Source organism: Scyliorhinus canicula, chromosome 9 (genome assembly GCF_902713615.1).
Source record: "Scyliorhinus canicula chromosome 9, sScyCan1.1, whole genome shotgun sequence".
Taxonomy (NCBI): domain Eukaryota; kingdom Metazoa; phylum Chordata; class Chondrichthyes; order Carcharhiniformes; family Scyliorhinidae; genus Scyliorhinus; species Scyliorhinus canicula.
In genome coordinates this window covers 64,261,163-64,276,943 of record NC_052154.1, presented here as the reverse complement: position 1 = coordinate 64,276,943, position 15,781 = coordinate 64,261,163, and the positions used below count along the sequence as shown (strand labels likewise).

The window sequence follows — 15,781 nt, the reverse complement described above, 5'->3', positions numbered from 1 at the left end:
ATCGTGTGGCCTTAAAGAGTGGGCGGGCTTTGTCCGCATATTGAGGGACACACTGGGCGTAGTATGAAAAGAACCCCAAGCACCGTTTGAGTGCCTTGGGGCAATGAGGGAGGGGGAGTTCTAAGAGGGGACGCATACGGTCCGGGTCTGGGCCCAGGACTCCGTTCTCCACGACGTAGCCGAGGATGGCTAGTCTGTTTGTGCAGAACACGCATTTCTCCTTGTTATAAGTGAGGTTTAATTTCTGTGCCGTTTGGAGAAAACAGTGGAGGTTGGCATCGTGGTCCTGCTGGTCATAGCCGCAGATGGTAACATTGTCCAGATACAGAAACGTGGCCTGCAGCTCGTACTGGTCTACCATTCGGTCCATTGCTCATTGGAACATCAAAACCCTGTTAGTGATTCCAAAGGGAACCCGGAGGAAATGGAAGAGGCGGCCATCGGCCTCGAACGCCGTGTAGTGGCGGTCCTCCAGGCGGATTGGGAGCTGGTGGTATGCAGACTTAAGATCCACCGTGGAAAATAGCCAATATTGGGCGATCTGGTTAACCATGTCTGCAATTCTGGGGAGGGGAAACGCGTCTAGGAGCATAAAGCGATTTATGGTCTGACTATAGTCGACGACCATGCGAAGGTTTTCCCCGGTCTTGACGACCACCACCTGAGCTCTCCAGGGACTATTACTGGCCTCTATGATCCCCTCACTGAGCAGCCGTCGGACCTCCGATCGGATAAAGCGAGGGCAATAGTTTGGCTCACAGGAAAAATAGGAAACGAACAGCGTCTTACCAGCTCTGGGTGTATGAAGCTCTCGGTGCTCCCGGAGTCAAAGAGGCATGGCGTGCTGTACCCGTTGATCTGGACCTCCGCCATCGAACTTCGTAGGTCTTGGGGCGGGATTGATCTAGGGTGACCGCGTTGAGATGCGGGCCGCGTGATGGGTGCCCGGGGAAGTTGTAGTCTTCCGAGTGGGCGTCCGGTCGAGTAGATGCCGGTACGTTCTGGCGAGCTTGATGCAGGATCGCTGCGCTGAGTTGCGGGCCGCATGATGAGTGCCCGGGGAAGTCGTAGTCTTCTGATGCGCTATCTGAGCATAGAGATGCAGATGGGGCCCGTGGATCGCACGTGGTGAGCGGCGAGGAAGATGGCGTCCAAGAGGGCGGCCCCCATGAGTCGCACGTGGCCAGCCACATGGTGGGGGTTTGCCAAGATGGCGGCCCCCATGGATCGCATGTGGCGGGAGGGGGTGGAGTCGGGGCGTAGGCCGCAGCGTTTCGGGCCCCACGGGCCTGCTAGTGCTGGGAGCGATTTGTTCTCTCTACTGGGGAGTTAGAAACTGCGGCCCTTTTCACGAGGCACACTCTGGCATTGTGGCCTTTCTTCCCGCAGCTGCTGCAGGTCGCAGATCGGGCTGGGCAGTGCTGCCGCGGGTGCTGGCTTTGTCCACAGAAATGGCAGGCTGGGGCAGCTGAGTAGCTGGCTGGGGCCGCAGAGTAACTGGCTTTGGCAGCGCGGTAGCTGGGGGGCCGTGCGGCACAGGCCTGGGGGAGTTGTTGGTCGGGGGCCCACGATGAGGTCGCGGGGTCCGCGGGAATGAGGTGAGGCTGCGGAAGAAGACTTCCATAGTAGTAGCAGCATCCACAGTAGTATCTAAGTCCTGGGCCCCCTTTTCTAGCAGTCTTTGGCGCACATAGTTCGATCTAAGGTCCGCTACGAAAACGTCCCGCACAGTAAGCTCCCTATGTTCAGCCACGGTAACGGCTTGATAATTACAGTCATTAGAGAGATTGTTCAGTTCACGTTTCTGTAGGCCGCTGATGACGGCGCGTCGTAAACACGTGGCGTGCATAAACCTCGTTAATGGGCCTAATGTACATTTTGTCCAATATCGACAGTGCTGCGGTGGAAGAACCGGCCGGATTTAGCTGTGTGGAGATTCTGTGGAGTAGGCTGAGCTTTCGTTCCTCCATTGTTTCAGTGGTGCTGGCTTCTGACAGGTAGGCCTTAAAACATCTCAGCCAGTGGGAGAAAATTTCTTTAGCCTCTGCATCCTGCGGGTCGAGTTCTAGGCGTCCGGGCTTGAGGGCTGCTTCCATGAATTACTTCGACTGTTTCATAAGTATATTAAATTGATGGAACCATCAATTCTACGGACACGTGCTTGTAGGATTAGAATAGCGGTTTTAATATACTTACAACAGAGCCAGCCTGTTAGCCGTTGAACTTTCGATGAACTGGCTGGCTGGCTCTGTGGCACGGATCTTTATACAGCAGCTCCAGGGGGAGGATTTCTGGGCGGAGCCAAGGGGGGAGCCCAGTACTAACTCTCGAGTACTCCCAGAGCTACTCCCCCTGGTGGTCAGGTAGTGCAACTGCACTTACAATATCGGTACATATATACAATGGTAACAGAGTGACATTGGTTACTTACAGTAATCAGAGTTCAAGGGCTGTTAAATGTGAAGGAAGAAGTTAGTACTGGGAGAAACTAAATTCTGCAAAATGATCCATGTTGAACTTCATTCAAAATAAACCTGTCATTTACCATAATAATTTAGAGATTTTTAAAAAGATTATCAGTTATCATTAATAAGTTGCTACAGACGAAGGGTGCAATAGTATCAGTCCTGCAAAGGCAGAACCAGAAGCAAAATTTGAAAAGAACACATTGGGTCAGCTGCCCGACGGAGTCCTGCCTCCGAACGATTTTGCTGGGAGGTGGAATCGACGTGTGGGCAGCTACCCTACTGGCAGCGGCAGGAAGACAATAGGTCAATTACCAAATCAACTGGGGACAAGTTCCTGACACTGCCAGGATCACCTCAGAGTTGGATGAGACTTCCACTGAGGCTGGCTGGTACCTGGAAATGGCCTCCCTGCAATGGTGGGCACGGGTAGAGACGCCATCAATATCTCCTCTTAACCCCATCATGGAACACCAGGGGTCAATGGGCTGCAGCTGCAGCCACAAGCAATCATGTGACTCCCCCGCCACAATAACAACTTGTCAAACATTTCACAGCACTGTAGTAGTACCTCACAACACTAGGAGCAGCAAATATTTCCAAGTTAGGACCGTATTGGCAAACCTCAAATTGCACAGCTACACTGCTCAGTACTGTGGGGCTATAAGATGTCCTGATAATGGTGAAAGCACAAGAAATGGTATTCTGAACTTTGCTGAACATATTGTAACTCTGTGGGTTTGCTTCACCATCTACCATGCTGATGGTCACATGATGCGATGATAATGGAGTGGTTGACTAATCATAGCAATCATGATGCACAACATGCCCATTTCTGCTTTGATCGAAATGGGCAACACATAAACCTGATGCATCCACCTCATCTTAATGATTGTTGCATTGGCCTGTACAGCTCCACCATCCTTGCTTCTGTATAGTCTCTGTGAAGAGGACCCCAGCAGAGCCGCCTGCTATTCTTAAAGGCAGGCTACACATTAACGGGAGAACATTATTACTGCAATGTAAATAATTGTGAAGTGAACGCCAGGGCAGATACAGCAACATCATGGACTGGATTTTACACAGAGGTGCTGGCCCCAGCCCTCTTCACTTAGAACTTGGGGCTGAGTGCCTCTGCTTGTCTGGGTCACCCCAAGCGGATTTTATAGCCATTGGAGCACTAATTGGCTCAGGATGGGTCTTCCACCCCTGCCTCCGAGACTATTGATCAATCAGATGCTGACAGCTCTCTAGTCTCAGCAGATCAACCAGGAGTAGCGGTCAGCCTCTGCTGTGACTGCAGGCAGTCCCCTACGTTAAGAAGCTACGAAGACCAGATTCAAAGGGAAGTGGGGGGGAGGGGGTTTCTGTGGGCCAATCTGGTAGGCCCCGGTGGTCTGAGTGCAGAGGACCAGGTTTCGGAGAGAAGGAGGGAACACACCCAAGGGAGTACCGTGGGGAGGGGTCTCTAGTGCCCAAATAAGAGGGACCCCCCCACACCTGAGTCCGCAAAAAAAACATCAGGTTTCACCACATGTTTATGCATTTCCTGCCCCGGGAGGCCCTTAATTGGAATTTGGGATTGTGACATCATATCTGCCAATGCAGCTATGTGACTTCGGGATAGCGTCCGTTCAATGGGATGGGCTTATATGCACCACTCTATTGCAGCAATGGCACATCAACAATGCAGTAAGTGGTCAGTGGAAAATTGCATGCGGATGTGGGCCTTGAGTGCTGCTATGGCAACAAATTTCTAGCCCTGTAAGTCTAAAGTCACCTGCTCACCATGTGTCATGTTTCATAATTCTCATTCAACTTATCCTAAATTAAATCTATCTCATTTGCATTTGAATGAATCAGTACTAGCTGCTCCCAATGTCTCCCTCATTCATGTTTCCAGCTCACTGTGCTGAACAATCACAGTTAAATACCTTCCAAACACAGACATGATGGCTGGTTAGTGAACAAGCAGATAGACAACCCCTTGCCCCTGGCCAGTGATTTACTGACAGCTGACTGGCAACCGACTTGCAGCTTTTAAACTAAAAAAAAAGATTAAATATTAGTTTGATAAAAACACAATTGACATACTACTTCCTCACTATTTACCACTGAGCTCCCACTCTTACCAAATTCCTGTTTTAAAGACCTCATTCACTCCATTATGTTCTGTGATGGAGTTGTCTTCACTATAGAACTATCAGGTCTGACTCACAGTAAGTCTCTGCATTAGTTTGACCGCAATAGATGTAAAACAACTGAGCATGGACTCACTAGTAATTAGTCTCGTGTGTGGAGGTTCAAGGAAACTTGTTATTGCTGAAAAAATACATTTTGTCGAAGCTTTTCATCTTGCACTCATCAGGACACTCACAAGAATACCAATGTCAGGGGAAACAACAACTTTATACTATATGAGAAAAGAGTGCTGATTGGTTGGCAAGTGGACTCTGATTGTTAAAGGCATTGACAATGCACCAGTTAATAGTGACTGACAGTTAACTGCCAAGCAATTGTTTGTCCACTCAATCAGGCGTGGTGTCTGAGGCTGCTCTGTTTCGTCAGGGAAATAGTCAAGTAACTGTAGAACCTGCACCAACCGGGCCTGCAGCCCCAGAACAGAGTGAGGAAGATGCTGCCAGTGTTCGTCAAGATCACCTTAGCCCTCAATTACGACACCTCAGAATACTCCCAGGCTGAAGCGAGCAACATCATCAACATCTCTCAGCTTGCCATGAATTGCTGCATCCAAGAGGTTTTTGAGGTCATGTATGCGAGGAGAGGGGACTTCATTGTTTTCTGTCTAATCAGAGAGAAGCAGGGGGAGTGGGAATGTGGCTTTGCCAGGATAGTGTGATTCCCAATGGTGAAGGGAATCAGTGACTGCAGGCACGTAGGTCTGTGGGTGACACATCTCACTGGGGAGATGCACCATAGCCATAAAGGATTCCACTCCCTGACTGTGCAGTTCACGTGCAACCATGTGCAAACTTCATGTTGGTGAATGCTCGTTATTCTGGCAGAATCCCGAGTGCTTTTATCCAGTTCCAGGCAGTGAATCACGTCATCTTCAAGCCATCACAATAAATCAGAAAGTGGCTGATTAGCAACAAGGGCTACCAACTCTACAAGTTTGCCACCTGTCCATAGGTGGGCAGGGCTCACACAATGAGAGCCATGCTGAGACCATAAAAGTATGGAGTTAACCATTGGTGTTATCAAACAACAGTTCTACCACTTAGACCATTCTGGAGAGCGTTCCAGTACTCATAATAATAATCTTTATTGTCACAAGTAGGCTTACATTAACACTGCAATGAAGTTACTGTGGAAATCCACATGTCGCCACATTCAGAATGTCCAAATTACCTAACAGCACATCTTTCGGGACTTGTGGGAGGAAACCGGAGCACCCAGAGGAAACACACGAAGACATGGGGAGAACGCGCAGACTCCGCACAGACAGTGACCCAAGCCGGGAATCGAACCTGGGACCCTGGCGCTGTGAAGCAACAGTGCTACAGTGCTACCGTGTCGCCCAGGGACGCATCTCCAAATTCCTACTGGCCTGCTGCATCCTACACAAACTGGCAATCATGAGGATGCAGTCCTCACCACCAGGCATTTGGTGAGTAGTTCAGGAGGAATAAGAAGAGGAAGAGGGGGAAGGAAAGAGGCTGAAGAGAGGAAGATGAAGGAATAAGGAGGTGGTGGTGTAGTGGTATTGACATTGGACTAATAATCAGAAACCAGGGTAATACTCTGGGGATCCAGGTTCAAATCCTACCACTGCAGATGGTGAAATTTGAATTCAGTAAAATAAAATCTGGAATTAAAAATCTAATAATAACCATGAAGCCATTGCCGATTGTTGTAAAAACCCTCCGGTTCACTGATATCTTTTAGGGAAGGAAATCGGTCCTGCTTTTCCTGGTCTGGCCTACAGACCCACAGCAATGGGTTGGCTCTTAACTGCCCCCTCAAGGGCAATTAGGGTTGGGCAATAAATACTGGCACAGCCTGTGAAGCCCACATCCCATGAATGAATTTCAAAAAAAAAAGAAGGGGGGAGGAGGATGAGGGAGGGAGGCAACTGGGACATTATCACTCCAGCCAGACTGTTCATGAGAGGCACTTCAGACTCTGACTCTCCAAGAACATGCTCAAATCACCTTTGCTCCTCAATTTCCCACCATTTCCCCTCTGTTACAATTACAATGTCCTCAAATGCCAAAATCCTGAAATGAACGACTCTGTAAAACAATGATCCCATCGCAATTTATTCGAACAACACTTCCATCTCAAATATTCAGCTTTTTACTTTCTCTTGCACCTGCCCTAGAGTTTTGACTTTATATTTGCTAACGGCATTACATCAAGCATGCATGAGCTAATTGTACATTGTGATTCCCAAGCTTGCAAATGAGCCTTACCCAATTTAGCCCTGTGCCTCAGTACCAGAGTTTGTCTATTCTTCTGTTACATCGGTCCACCTCCACCCAAACTAAAGACATTCCAAGTAAAGCAAGCGTTGCTCAGACATGCCTTTCCTGAATGTTAACTGTAGTTCTCCTGCTCTGACAGGTAACACAAAGCAAACTTTATCTCCGAAAATAAGTGACCGTTTGCAGACTGCTGAATTTTGACAATTTCAAATGAGAATCTCTTCCTTGAAAATCTCACTCCCCAACTCCCTCCAAAACAATGCTTAAACTGATACAAGTGGAAATGTTTTTTTCAGGATCTATTTCACCTCGGGAGGAGTTATAAATGTTAATTTGTGTAGAGTAATGCTCGCTGGACATTTGGATTTAGAGTGAGAACCACAGAGGTTCAGGAGTGTCACAGAGTAATGCTGTCTTTGGCCGAATGTTTTCTGTTGCTGGCAAACAATATTGAAATACTCATACTGTATGCCTTTGATCTAACTTTTCAGATTACCCTGGACATTGGGCAAACAGAAGAAAACAAGGCCGCATGGATCAGTCTAAAAGGGTCTGGTTCGCTATCAGTAACCTGCTGAGTTGATATTTTGGCATGTGAATATGTAGCACGGACACCAATCAAATATCAGTTATTTCCTTGATTGCGTTCTGACTTTGGATCGCACACAGGAAATAATTTGGAGTACAATACTCACTGTGTTTAGTTGCAGTTCATTTAGATTTAAAGCCTCTCATAACCAGGCAGTAAACAAGTTTGCTTTCTAGACTTGACAGTAATGCCGCCTGATTCTTGGTGTAAAACATTCAATTTGTCAAATAGGACTCACCAGCCGTAAATCCTTGGAGAACAGCTTTGTAAACCACTGGTTAAACGCCAAGGCTGCCACACTCAATGCCACATCTCTGCCAGACAGAAAAGTTAGTTACGTTTATTCAAGACAATAAACATCATTATGTATATTTAGAAGAGCAGAATGAATACAATCATTTCATTTCAGGCTTGGGGGATTTTTGGTAAGGTTTTCTTTCTGTTTTGTTTTCCTGCTCTCTTTACTCCTATTGCTGGCACTCACGAGGGACCGGAGAATGGACGACCATAACTCTTCTTCTGGGTTTTCTCCCTTCCTCTAGAGAGTGACCTGTGATTTCCTACAACCTTCTCCATCCCAAGGGCAGGAGTGGGTCATTCAACTCCATTCATAACTCCTCCAATGATGGAACTAGCCATATCAACCTATAGAAGGACCTGGATAACATATAACCAAAGGCTGACAAATAGTAGATAATGTTCCAAATGATGATTGCAACAAAAGCAAACTATTCCTCCTTGTTTGTTTTTAGATCTGCCTGCAGCCTTTGACATGGTTGGCATCACCATTTTCATGCAATGCCTCTCTACGCTCATCTAGTTGGGCTGTTCTTGCCTGTTCCAGTTTTATCTATCTCATCATATCTAGACTACTGTGAGCAATTCTCCGAGGGTGCTGGCCCCAGCCAGGATTTGTGATGTGCCGTTGAATCGGGCAAGAGGGCCAAATCGGATTCTCGCTGGGTGTCAAACCCTTTGCAAGTCTCCCGGCCACCAGCCAATCTACATACATTTATATATAATTACCGGTGTTTGCTCCCAACACACCAGCTGGAAGTCCCATGGTGCCAATCTCTCCTGGTCCTAACAAGTGGGGACCAGGCACCTTGGACTCCGAGGAGAGAAAGGGGGTACCCTTTCTCCACTTACCTCCAGGGTGCTGGGGAGAGTCCTTCAGGGAGATGGAGGTCAGGGGGAGCTCAGGCTGGGCTGGAGTAGCTCAGGTGGGGTATCTTTGCCAGGATGAGAGTCATATGGCAGGTCTTCCCTATGTAGTTTAAAAATCATTCACCTCCCTTTCAGCAGGTCAAGTTGTAGTTAAAAGTCATCCTTCTGATGTGTTTTAACCCTTTGATGTCTCTCACTGCATATCAAGTTCAAAGATCTGATAGATGAAGGTGAAAGTCTTCCCTCTTCAGCCTTGAAGCCTCTCCCAGCATGGCAAGTTCAAAAATCTGTCAGATGAAGGTAAAAGTCTTCCCTTTGATGTATTGGAAAACTTTTTAATGCTTTTTTTCTCAGTCAATTTCATTCCCCTTTAACTTTTTCAAGCCTCCGGATATGTTGAGAAGACTAAAAGCTTTCAGCTGCATTGTTTACATTTAATTTCATGGTTTATTACCTTTTACAGGCCTCTTAATTGGCAGGTCCCAGCTATTTCAAAGGAGGGTAACCGTTGTTTCTTTTTATAGCTCTTCACGGTCCATTAACTCTGGAGTGCTTCCTCTTTTGAACAGGTGTTGTTTCTAACCACAGTTTGTTTTTTAAAATGTTGTGGGCGCGATTCTCCGACCCCACGCCGGGTGGGAGAATCGCGGGAGGGCCGGGCGAATCACGCCACGCCGCCTTGGCACCCCACGCGATTCTCCCACCCCCCCCCCCAAATGGCGTGTTGCGTTTTGCGACAGGCCGCTCGGAGAATCGCCGCTCGCCGTTTCTAATGGCGACCAGCGATTCTCCGGCCCGGATGGGCCGAGCGGCCTGCTGAACCCGATCGGTTTACGCCGGCGCCAACCACACCTGGTCTCTGCCAGCGTGAACATCGCGCAACCGCTGCATGTGGGGCCTGTGGGGAACAGAGGGAGGATCGAGCACCAGGGGCGTGCTCAGGAGGGGTCTGGCCCGTGATCGGGGGGGGGGGGGGGGGGGGGGGAGAGAATAGGGGACGAGGAGCGGGCTCCAAAGCCGGAGTGAAACACTCCGAGTTTCACTCCGGCGTCGGCACTTTGTCTCCCTTTGGGAGAATCGCGCCCTGTGTCTTTGTTCGAAAGGGCTTCCTGGAAAGACTAGGCACGCAATCTAAGTGCTTCTCCCACACCTGGTCTGTAGAGAGGGTACTAACGCCCTTGCCCTATATCAGAGTCCATGGCACCAGGTTGGCACTGCCAAGTGGCGGGCCTGAAGGAGGAATGGGATGGCATTTGGTGAGCCCTTAACAGGGTGACGCTCATTTGGGGGCATGGTTCACTTGCCAGCAATTTGATGGGGAGGAGGGCCTTGCCTGCAATTGGGGAGGGGTGGGCAGCACTGTTATTCTGAGATTGCTGCACCCGATCTCTGAGCAGCGGGACCTGTCAGCAAGTTTAGGTTCCGTACTTCTCAACCTGTGCCTCTCCAAAAATGTTCCCAAGTGCTGTTGAATAATACCTGACTAGCGCTGCCGGGGCGAGTGGGAAATGCACCAATTTTCCCACTGGTGGCAGCACTTGTTTTTATTTAGAGAATCAGGGTAATCGTTTACAGTGACTTATTTTCCTGCTCCCACATGGTTACCTCTGGTGTTCCCCAAAGGTCTATCCTTGGCCCTCTGTTGCTTCTCATCTACGTGCTGCCCCTCAACATCATCTGAAGGCACAGTGTTAGTTTTCACTGACAGCACCCAGCTCCACCTCATCACCACTTCTCGTGACTCTTCCACTGTTACTAGCTCTATAACATCACTCATCTTCAGCCCCTGTCTCAGATCATCTGCTCCTGAAACCCTCATTCATGCCTTGGGTACCTTTAGACTCAACTATGTGACTTTGTGTCATACATTTTTTATAATGTTCCTGTGAACGTCTTGGGACATTTCATCAGATTCAAAGGGCTCTATGTTGTTATTGCTCGCACAACATTAGTGCCAGTGAAAATTGCGATCACATCTATGATAGCACTCAGACATAAAGAATGGCCAGTGGAGGGTAGCCAGCATCAATTGAACTGTATCAACAACAAGAGTAGCTTCAGGAACAAATGGGAGGGAAATAAACTATTCAAATAACAATCAGGTGCAGGAAATATATTTTTGTATACCTTGTATCTTTGCTAATATCCTTATCGATTTAAATTATTTTTGATTCTAATCCCACGATAATGGACTATTTATGCCCAGTATCCACCTGCAGTCAATGGGTCTCAATATAGGGGCAACACCACCCATTTTAGCTACTAACAAAGACAAATTTGTACTCCTATTTCTGAGTTGATCGAGGTTGAGCCCATTGATAGAAACTTTACTTTTCATTTTAGTTTACGCAAATGATTTGAAAGAAAGGAGTGGCCTGAACTCACCTCGCGTCCAAGTGGCTGAAATCTAGCAGATTAAACTCCTTGGTATTCTGGCTGTGGTAGATGGTGTCTACATCCTTGAAGGAGAAAAAGAGAGAAGCCAGTGAACTGATCACATTTGAATCTTGTCACTAAAAGTCACAGTGCTCAAGGCAGACTAATTATGCACATCAGCTTCAAGAGAATTTACTTTTTGAAAGGTCATGTTGAAGACACCTGGGCTAAGAGAGATATATTAGGAAGTTATAGACACATTAGTCTAATATCAGCAGTGGGGAAGTTACTAGGATCTGTTCTTCAGGACAGTCACTAAGCATTTGGACAAATATAAGTTGGGGCGGGATCTTCCAGGACGTGAGACCCGTGTTTCTTGGGCGCAAACTGTTCGCTGCCGGCGGGATTCTATTTTCCCGCCTGTTGGCAATGGAATTCCCCATTGTAACCATCCCGCTCCTGCCGCAAAACTCGCTGGCGGCTGCGCAGTTGGCGGGAAAATTGAATCGTAACGAGTGGAGAGTTTTGTCCTTGATCTCTGATTTGTCAAGGGTAAATCAGGTCTAATCAGCCTAACAGAATTTTTTGGGGAGGTAGATAACATGGTAGATAAGGGATTGTCTATTGATGTTATTTATATGGACTTTCAGAAGGCATTCAACCAGGTTCCGAAAATTGGAATTACTGACCACTTATTAAGTTGGATAAGAAATCGGTTAGTAGGTAGGAAGCAGAAGATAGGTGTAATAAATACTTCTTAAAATTGGGGTGAAAGCAGGATTAGGCTATTGAGTTGGACGGTTAGCCATGATCGTGACAAATGGCAAAACAGGCTCAAAGGGCCGAATGGCCTCCTCCTGCTCCTATCTTCTATGTTTCTATATTTCTATGACCAGTGGTTTCCATTATGGATCTGTACTGGAGCCTTAGCTTTTCACTGTATTTATAAATGACTTGGATGAAGGAATATCTGAATTAGCTAATGACACTAAAATAGGTTGTGTAGATAATAAGTTGAATAGATTTAAAAGAAATAAATTTAGAGTACCCAATTCATTTTTTCCAATTAAGGGGCAATTTAGCATGTCCAATCCACCTACCTTGCACATCTTTGGGTTGTGGGGGCGAAACCCGCGCAAACACGTGGAGAATGTGCAAACTCCCTACTGAGAGTGACCCAGAGCTGGAATTGAACCTGGGACATCGGCGCCGTGAGGCAGCAGTGCGACTCACTGCGCCACCGTGCTGCCCCGACAATGGGTTGTATTGATAAGGAGCAGGATTCTCTGTTGGCTGACGGTGAAATCGCAAAGCGAGATTGGGCAGAGAATAGGTTCCGATGCCAAAATCACGGCAGGTGCCAATTTGACGCCAAATCACGATCCTTCGTCACCTCGACAGCGGCATCAATGCATACAGGAACGCACGTACAGTAAACACCATTTGCATATCACTAGTGGACCCGATCCGGTATTCTCCGGGGACTCCACAATTCTCCTTCTCCGATGGGCCGAGTTCCCGACGGCGAGGTTCACTTGTGCATTTAAAAATCCTGAAACTGGCGTGGTGGTTGATGAGGGAGAGAGAGAGGAGGTAGGACACAGAGAGGAGCGACTGTGGGCTGCCGGGCTGGACACTGGCTGGGCTGCCTGCCAGGGCTGGGGGAGGTGGGGATGGTGGGGGAATGGGCCAAGTGGCCGGGGTGCCCCCCACACGACCGGGGTAGTGTCCAGTCCCAGACCGCCATTACCGTGGCTATCTTGCTGTGCACCCACTGACTACCCACCTTGACCCTTGGTTCGGCAGAGTGATACCGGCTGCCAGGGCGCCATTTAATACTGGTTTCTACAAACGTGGACCAGTCGTGATGGCACTGGGGAGGAGGGGGGGGGGGGGGGGGGGGGGGGGGGGGGGGAGTGTTCCCGGGGGCCTCCCCGAGGTTTGGGGGGGTGGCAGGGAGGCAAAGTCTAAAACTAGGTTTGGGGGGGGGGAAGAGAGAGAGAGAGAGAGAGAGAGAGATTGGGGAAGCTAGACAAAATGGCGTCCCAGTCCGCGAGGAGCCACTTGCCAGCAGGAAATTACTCGAAGTGCGGCCTCAGCAGAGAATAACTCCCCAAGGCCAAAATAACCGTCAAAGTGCCATTAAATAGCGGGGTTTTTCTCGGCACTGCAGCCGCCGAGAAACATCCCGCTAAACATACCCAAAACCCCACATAAATATTTTTTCCGGTTAAATTGCGTCCATGTGGTCCTCCACCACTGCACAACACGTGGCAGGGTGCACGGAAAATGCCACTGTGATTTCTACACCACATTGGCCAATATTACTATTTTGATTATATTTCCCTCCAACTTGTAGCCACCCTTCAGATTGTGGAATATGCATTACTATAGACTGTTGGTTGTGGTCAGCTGTGGGCTAGATTCTTCGACCACGCCCGCTGCAAGATCGCCACGGACGGGACGTGGACCATATATGGGTCCATGGACCTGGGGCGAGAATTTCCGGTTGCCGGACAGGCCCGGATGAAAATTCCCACCCTTTGAGTATAAGTCCCATCCCAGAAATTCAGCACAAAAATCAAGGCTGACACTTCACTTGAAGAAGGGGGTGAAGTTCGGGAGGCTGTACCCAGCCCGTCTATGGGTCACACATAAGGAACGGAGCTTCTACTTTGAAACACCAGACGAAGTATGGACTTTTATTCAAGGGATGAAGCTGGAGGCGAATTAAAAGACACTGAAGCCTTGGAGAAGTACTGTGGCAGCGGTTTGTTGTGCTGGATTGTATAAATTTAAGTAGCGCCATGTGAAATAAGGGGCTGTGTGGATGGTTAAAGGTTGCTTTGTCCTGCAGGGAGCTGGTTAGAGGGGGGGGATGGGCTTTGAATTTGGTTCTGCTTTTTGGGTGATTAATTTTCTAATGTGACTGTTTCTTCACTGTTTTTTTTCTGATGTTTGTTTACTGGGGAATGTGATGTTTTTAAAATGTTTATTCATGTGGGGGGAGAGGGGAGAGAACAATGGGGAGTCAGACTGCTTGGTGCCGGGGGCGGGAGCTGGTTCAGCGTACGAACCGGCTGAGGTCGGGGTATTTTGAACTACACCGAGGTATGAGGCAAAGGTGCCCCCTCTCCCCGTTACTGTTTGCTCTGGCCATAGAGCCATTGGCCATGACATTAAAAGCCTCTGGGAACTGGAAAGGGCTGGTTCAGGGAGGGGGGGGGGGGGGGGGGGGCACCAGGTCTCGCTCTACGCAGATGACTTGCTCTTGTGGATTTCAGACCCGTTGGAAGGGATGGGGGAAGTATTGCGAATCTTGGGGGAATTTGACAATTTTTCGGGGTATAAGTTGAACATAGGGAAAAGTGAGATGTTTGCGATCCAGGCGAGAGGGCAGGAGACGAGACTGGGAGAGCTGCCGCTTAGAATGGTAGGGAAGAGCTTTCAATACCCGGGAATCCAGGTGGCCCGGAAATGGGAGGTACTGCACAAGTTAAACCTATCCTGGTTGGTAGAACAAATGGAAGGGGACTTTAAGCGATGGGACATGTTCCCGCTGTCACTGGCGGGGAGGATACAGTCCATGAAAATGACGGTCCTCCCCAGATTTCTGTTTGTCTTTCAGTGTCTCCCCGTCTTCATCCCAAAGGCCTTTTTCAAGCGGGTGAATAAGGTTATTTCGGGCTTTGTGTGGGCGAGTAAATCCCCACGAGTGCAGAAAGTGTTGCTGGAGCGCAGTCGGGGGGAGGGTGGGTTGGCACTGCCGAACTTCAGTAATTACCACTGGGCGGCTAATATACTCATGATTAGGAAGTGGATAGTGGGGAGGGGTCGGCATGGGAGCGGATGGAGGCGGCGTCATGTAAAGACACCAGTTTGGCAGCACTAGTAACGGCACCTCTGCCGTTCTCGCCGTCCAGATACTCCTCAAGTCCGGTGGTAGTGGCGGCTCTGAGGGCAATGGAGGAGATACAATGGAGGGAGCATCGGTTTGGATCCCGATTTCTAACAACACAGGTTTGTACCGGGTAGGCTAGGTGGTAGGTTCCGGAGTTAGCAGAGGGAAGGAATTAGAAGGATGGGTGATCTATTTATAGATGGGAGCTTTCCCAGCCTGAAAGCCTTGGAGGATAAATTTAAATTGCCAGCAGAGAATGGTTTTAGGTATTTGCAGGTGTGAGACTTCCTGAGAAAAGAGGTGCCGGCCTTTCCGCTGCTGCCGCCGCGAGGGGTACAGGATAGAGTAGTTTCCAGTACCTGGATGGGAGAGGGGAAGGTATCGGATATTTACCAGGAGCTTTCGGAGGAGGAGCAAACCCCAGTGGAGGAGCTTAAGGGCAAGTGGGAGGATGAGCTAGGAGGAGAGATAGAGGCGGGTCTATGGGTGGATGCCCTAAGCAGGGTTAATACCTCCTCATCGTGTGCCAGGCTTAGCCTGATACAATTTAAGGTAGTCCACCGGGCACACATGACAGCGGCTAGGTTGAGTAAGTTCTTCGGGGTTGAGGACAGGTGTGCGAGGTGCGCGGGAAGCCCAGCAAATCATGTCCACATGTTTTGGGCATGCCCAAAGCTTTGAGGGTTTTGGCAGGATTTTGCTAAGGAAATGTCCACGGTGCTAAAAACATGGGTGGTGCCAAGTCCCGAGGTAGCGACCTTTGGAGTGTCAGAAGATCCGGGAGTTGAGGGGGCGAAAGAGACCGACATCTTGGCCTTTGCCTCCCTGGTAGTCC

At 48.9% G+C, this 15,781-nt stretch overlaps 1 protein-coding gene across 1 annotated transcript in view; it reads right to left on the bottom strand.

Annotated features, from left to right (window-relative positions):
- carmil2 (capping protein regulator and myosin 1 linker 2) overlaps window positions 1-15,781 on the bottom strand; it is a 231,602-nt gene that overhangs the window by 115,749 nt on the left and 100,072 nt on the right. The window contains 2 exon segments of the mRNA XM_038805993.1: window positions 7,741-7,816; window positions 11,055-11,128. Coding sequence (XP_038661921.1) covers window positions 7,741-7,816; window positions 11,055-11,128 — 150 coding nt within the window.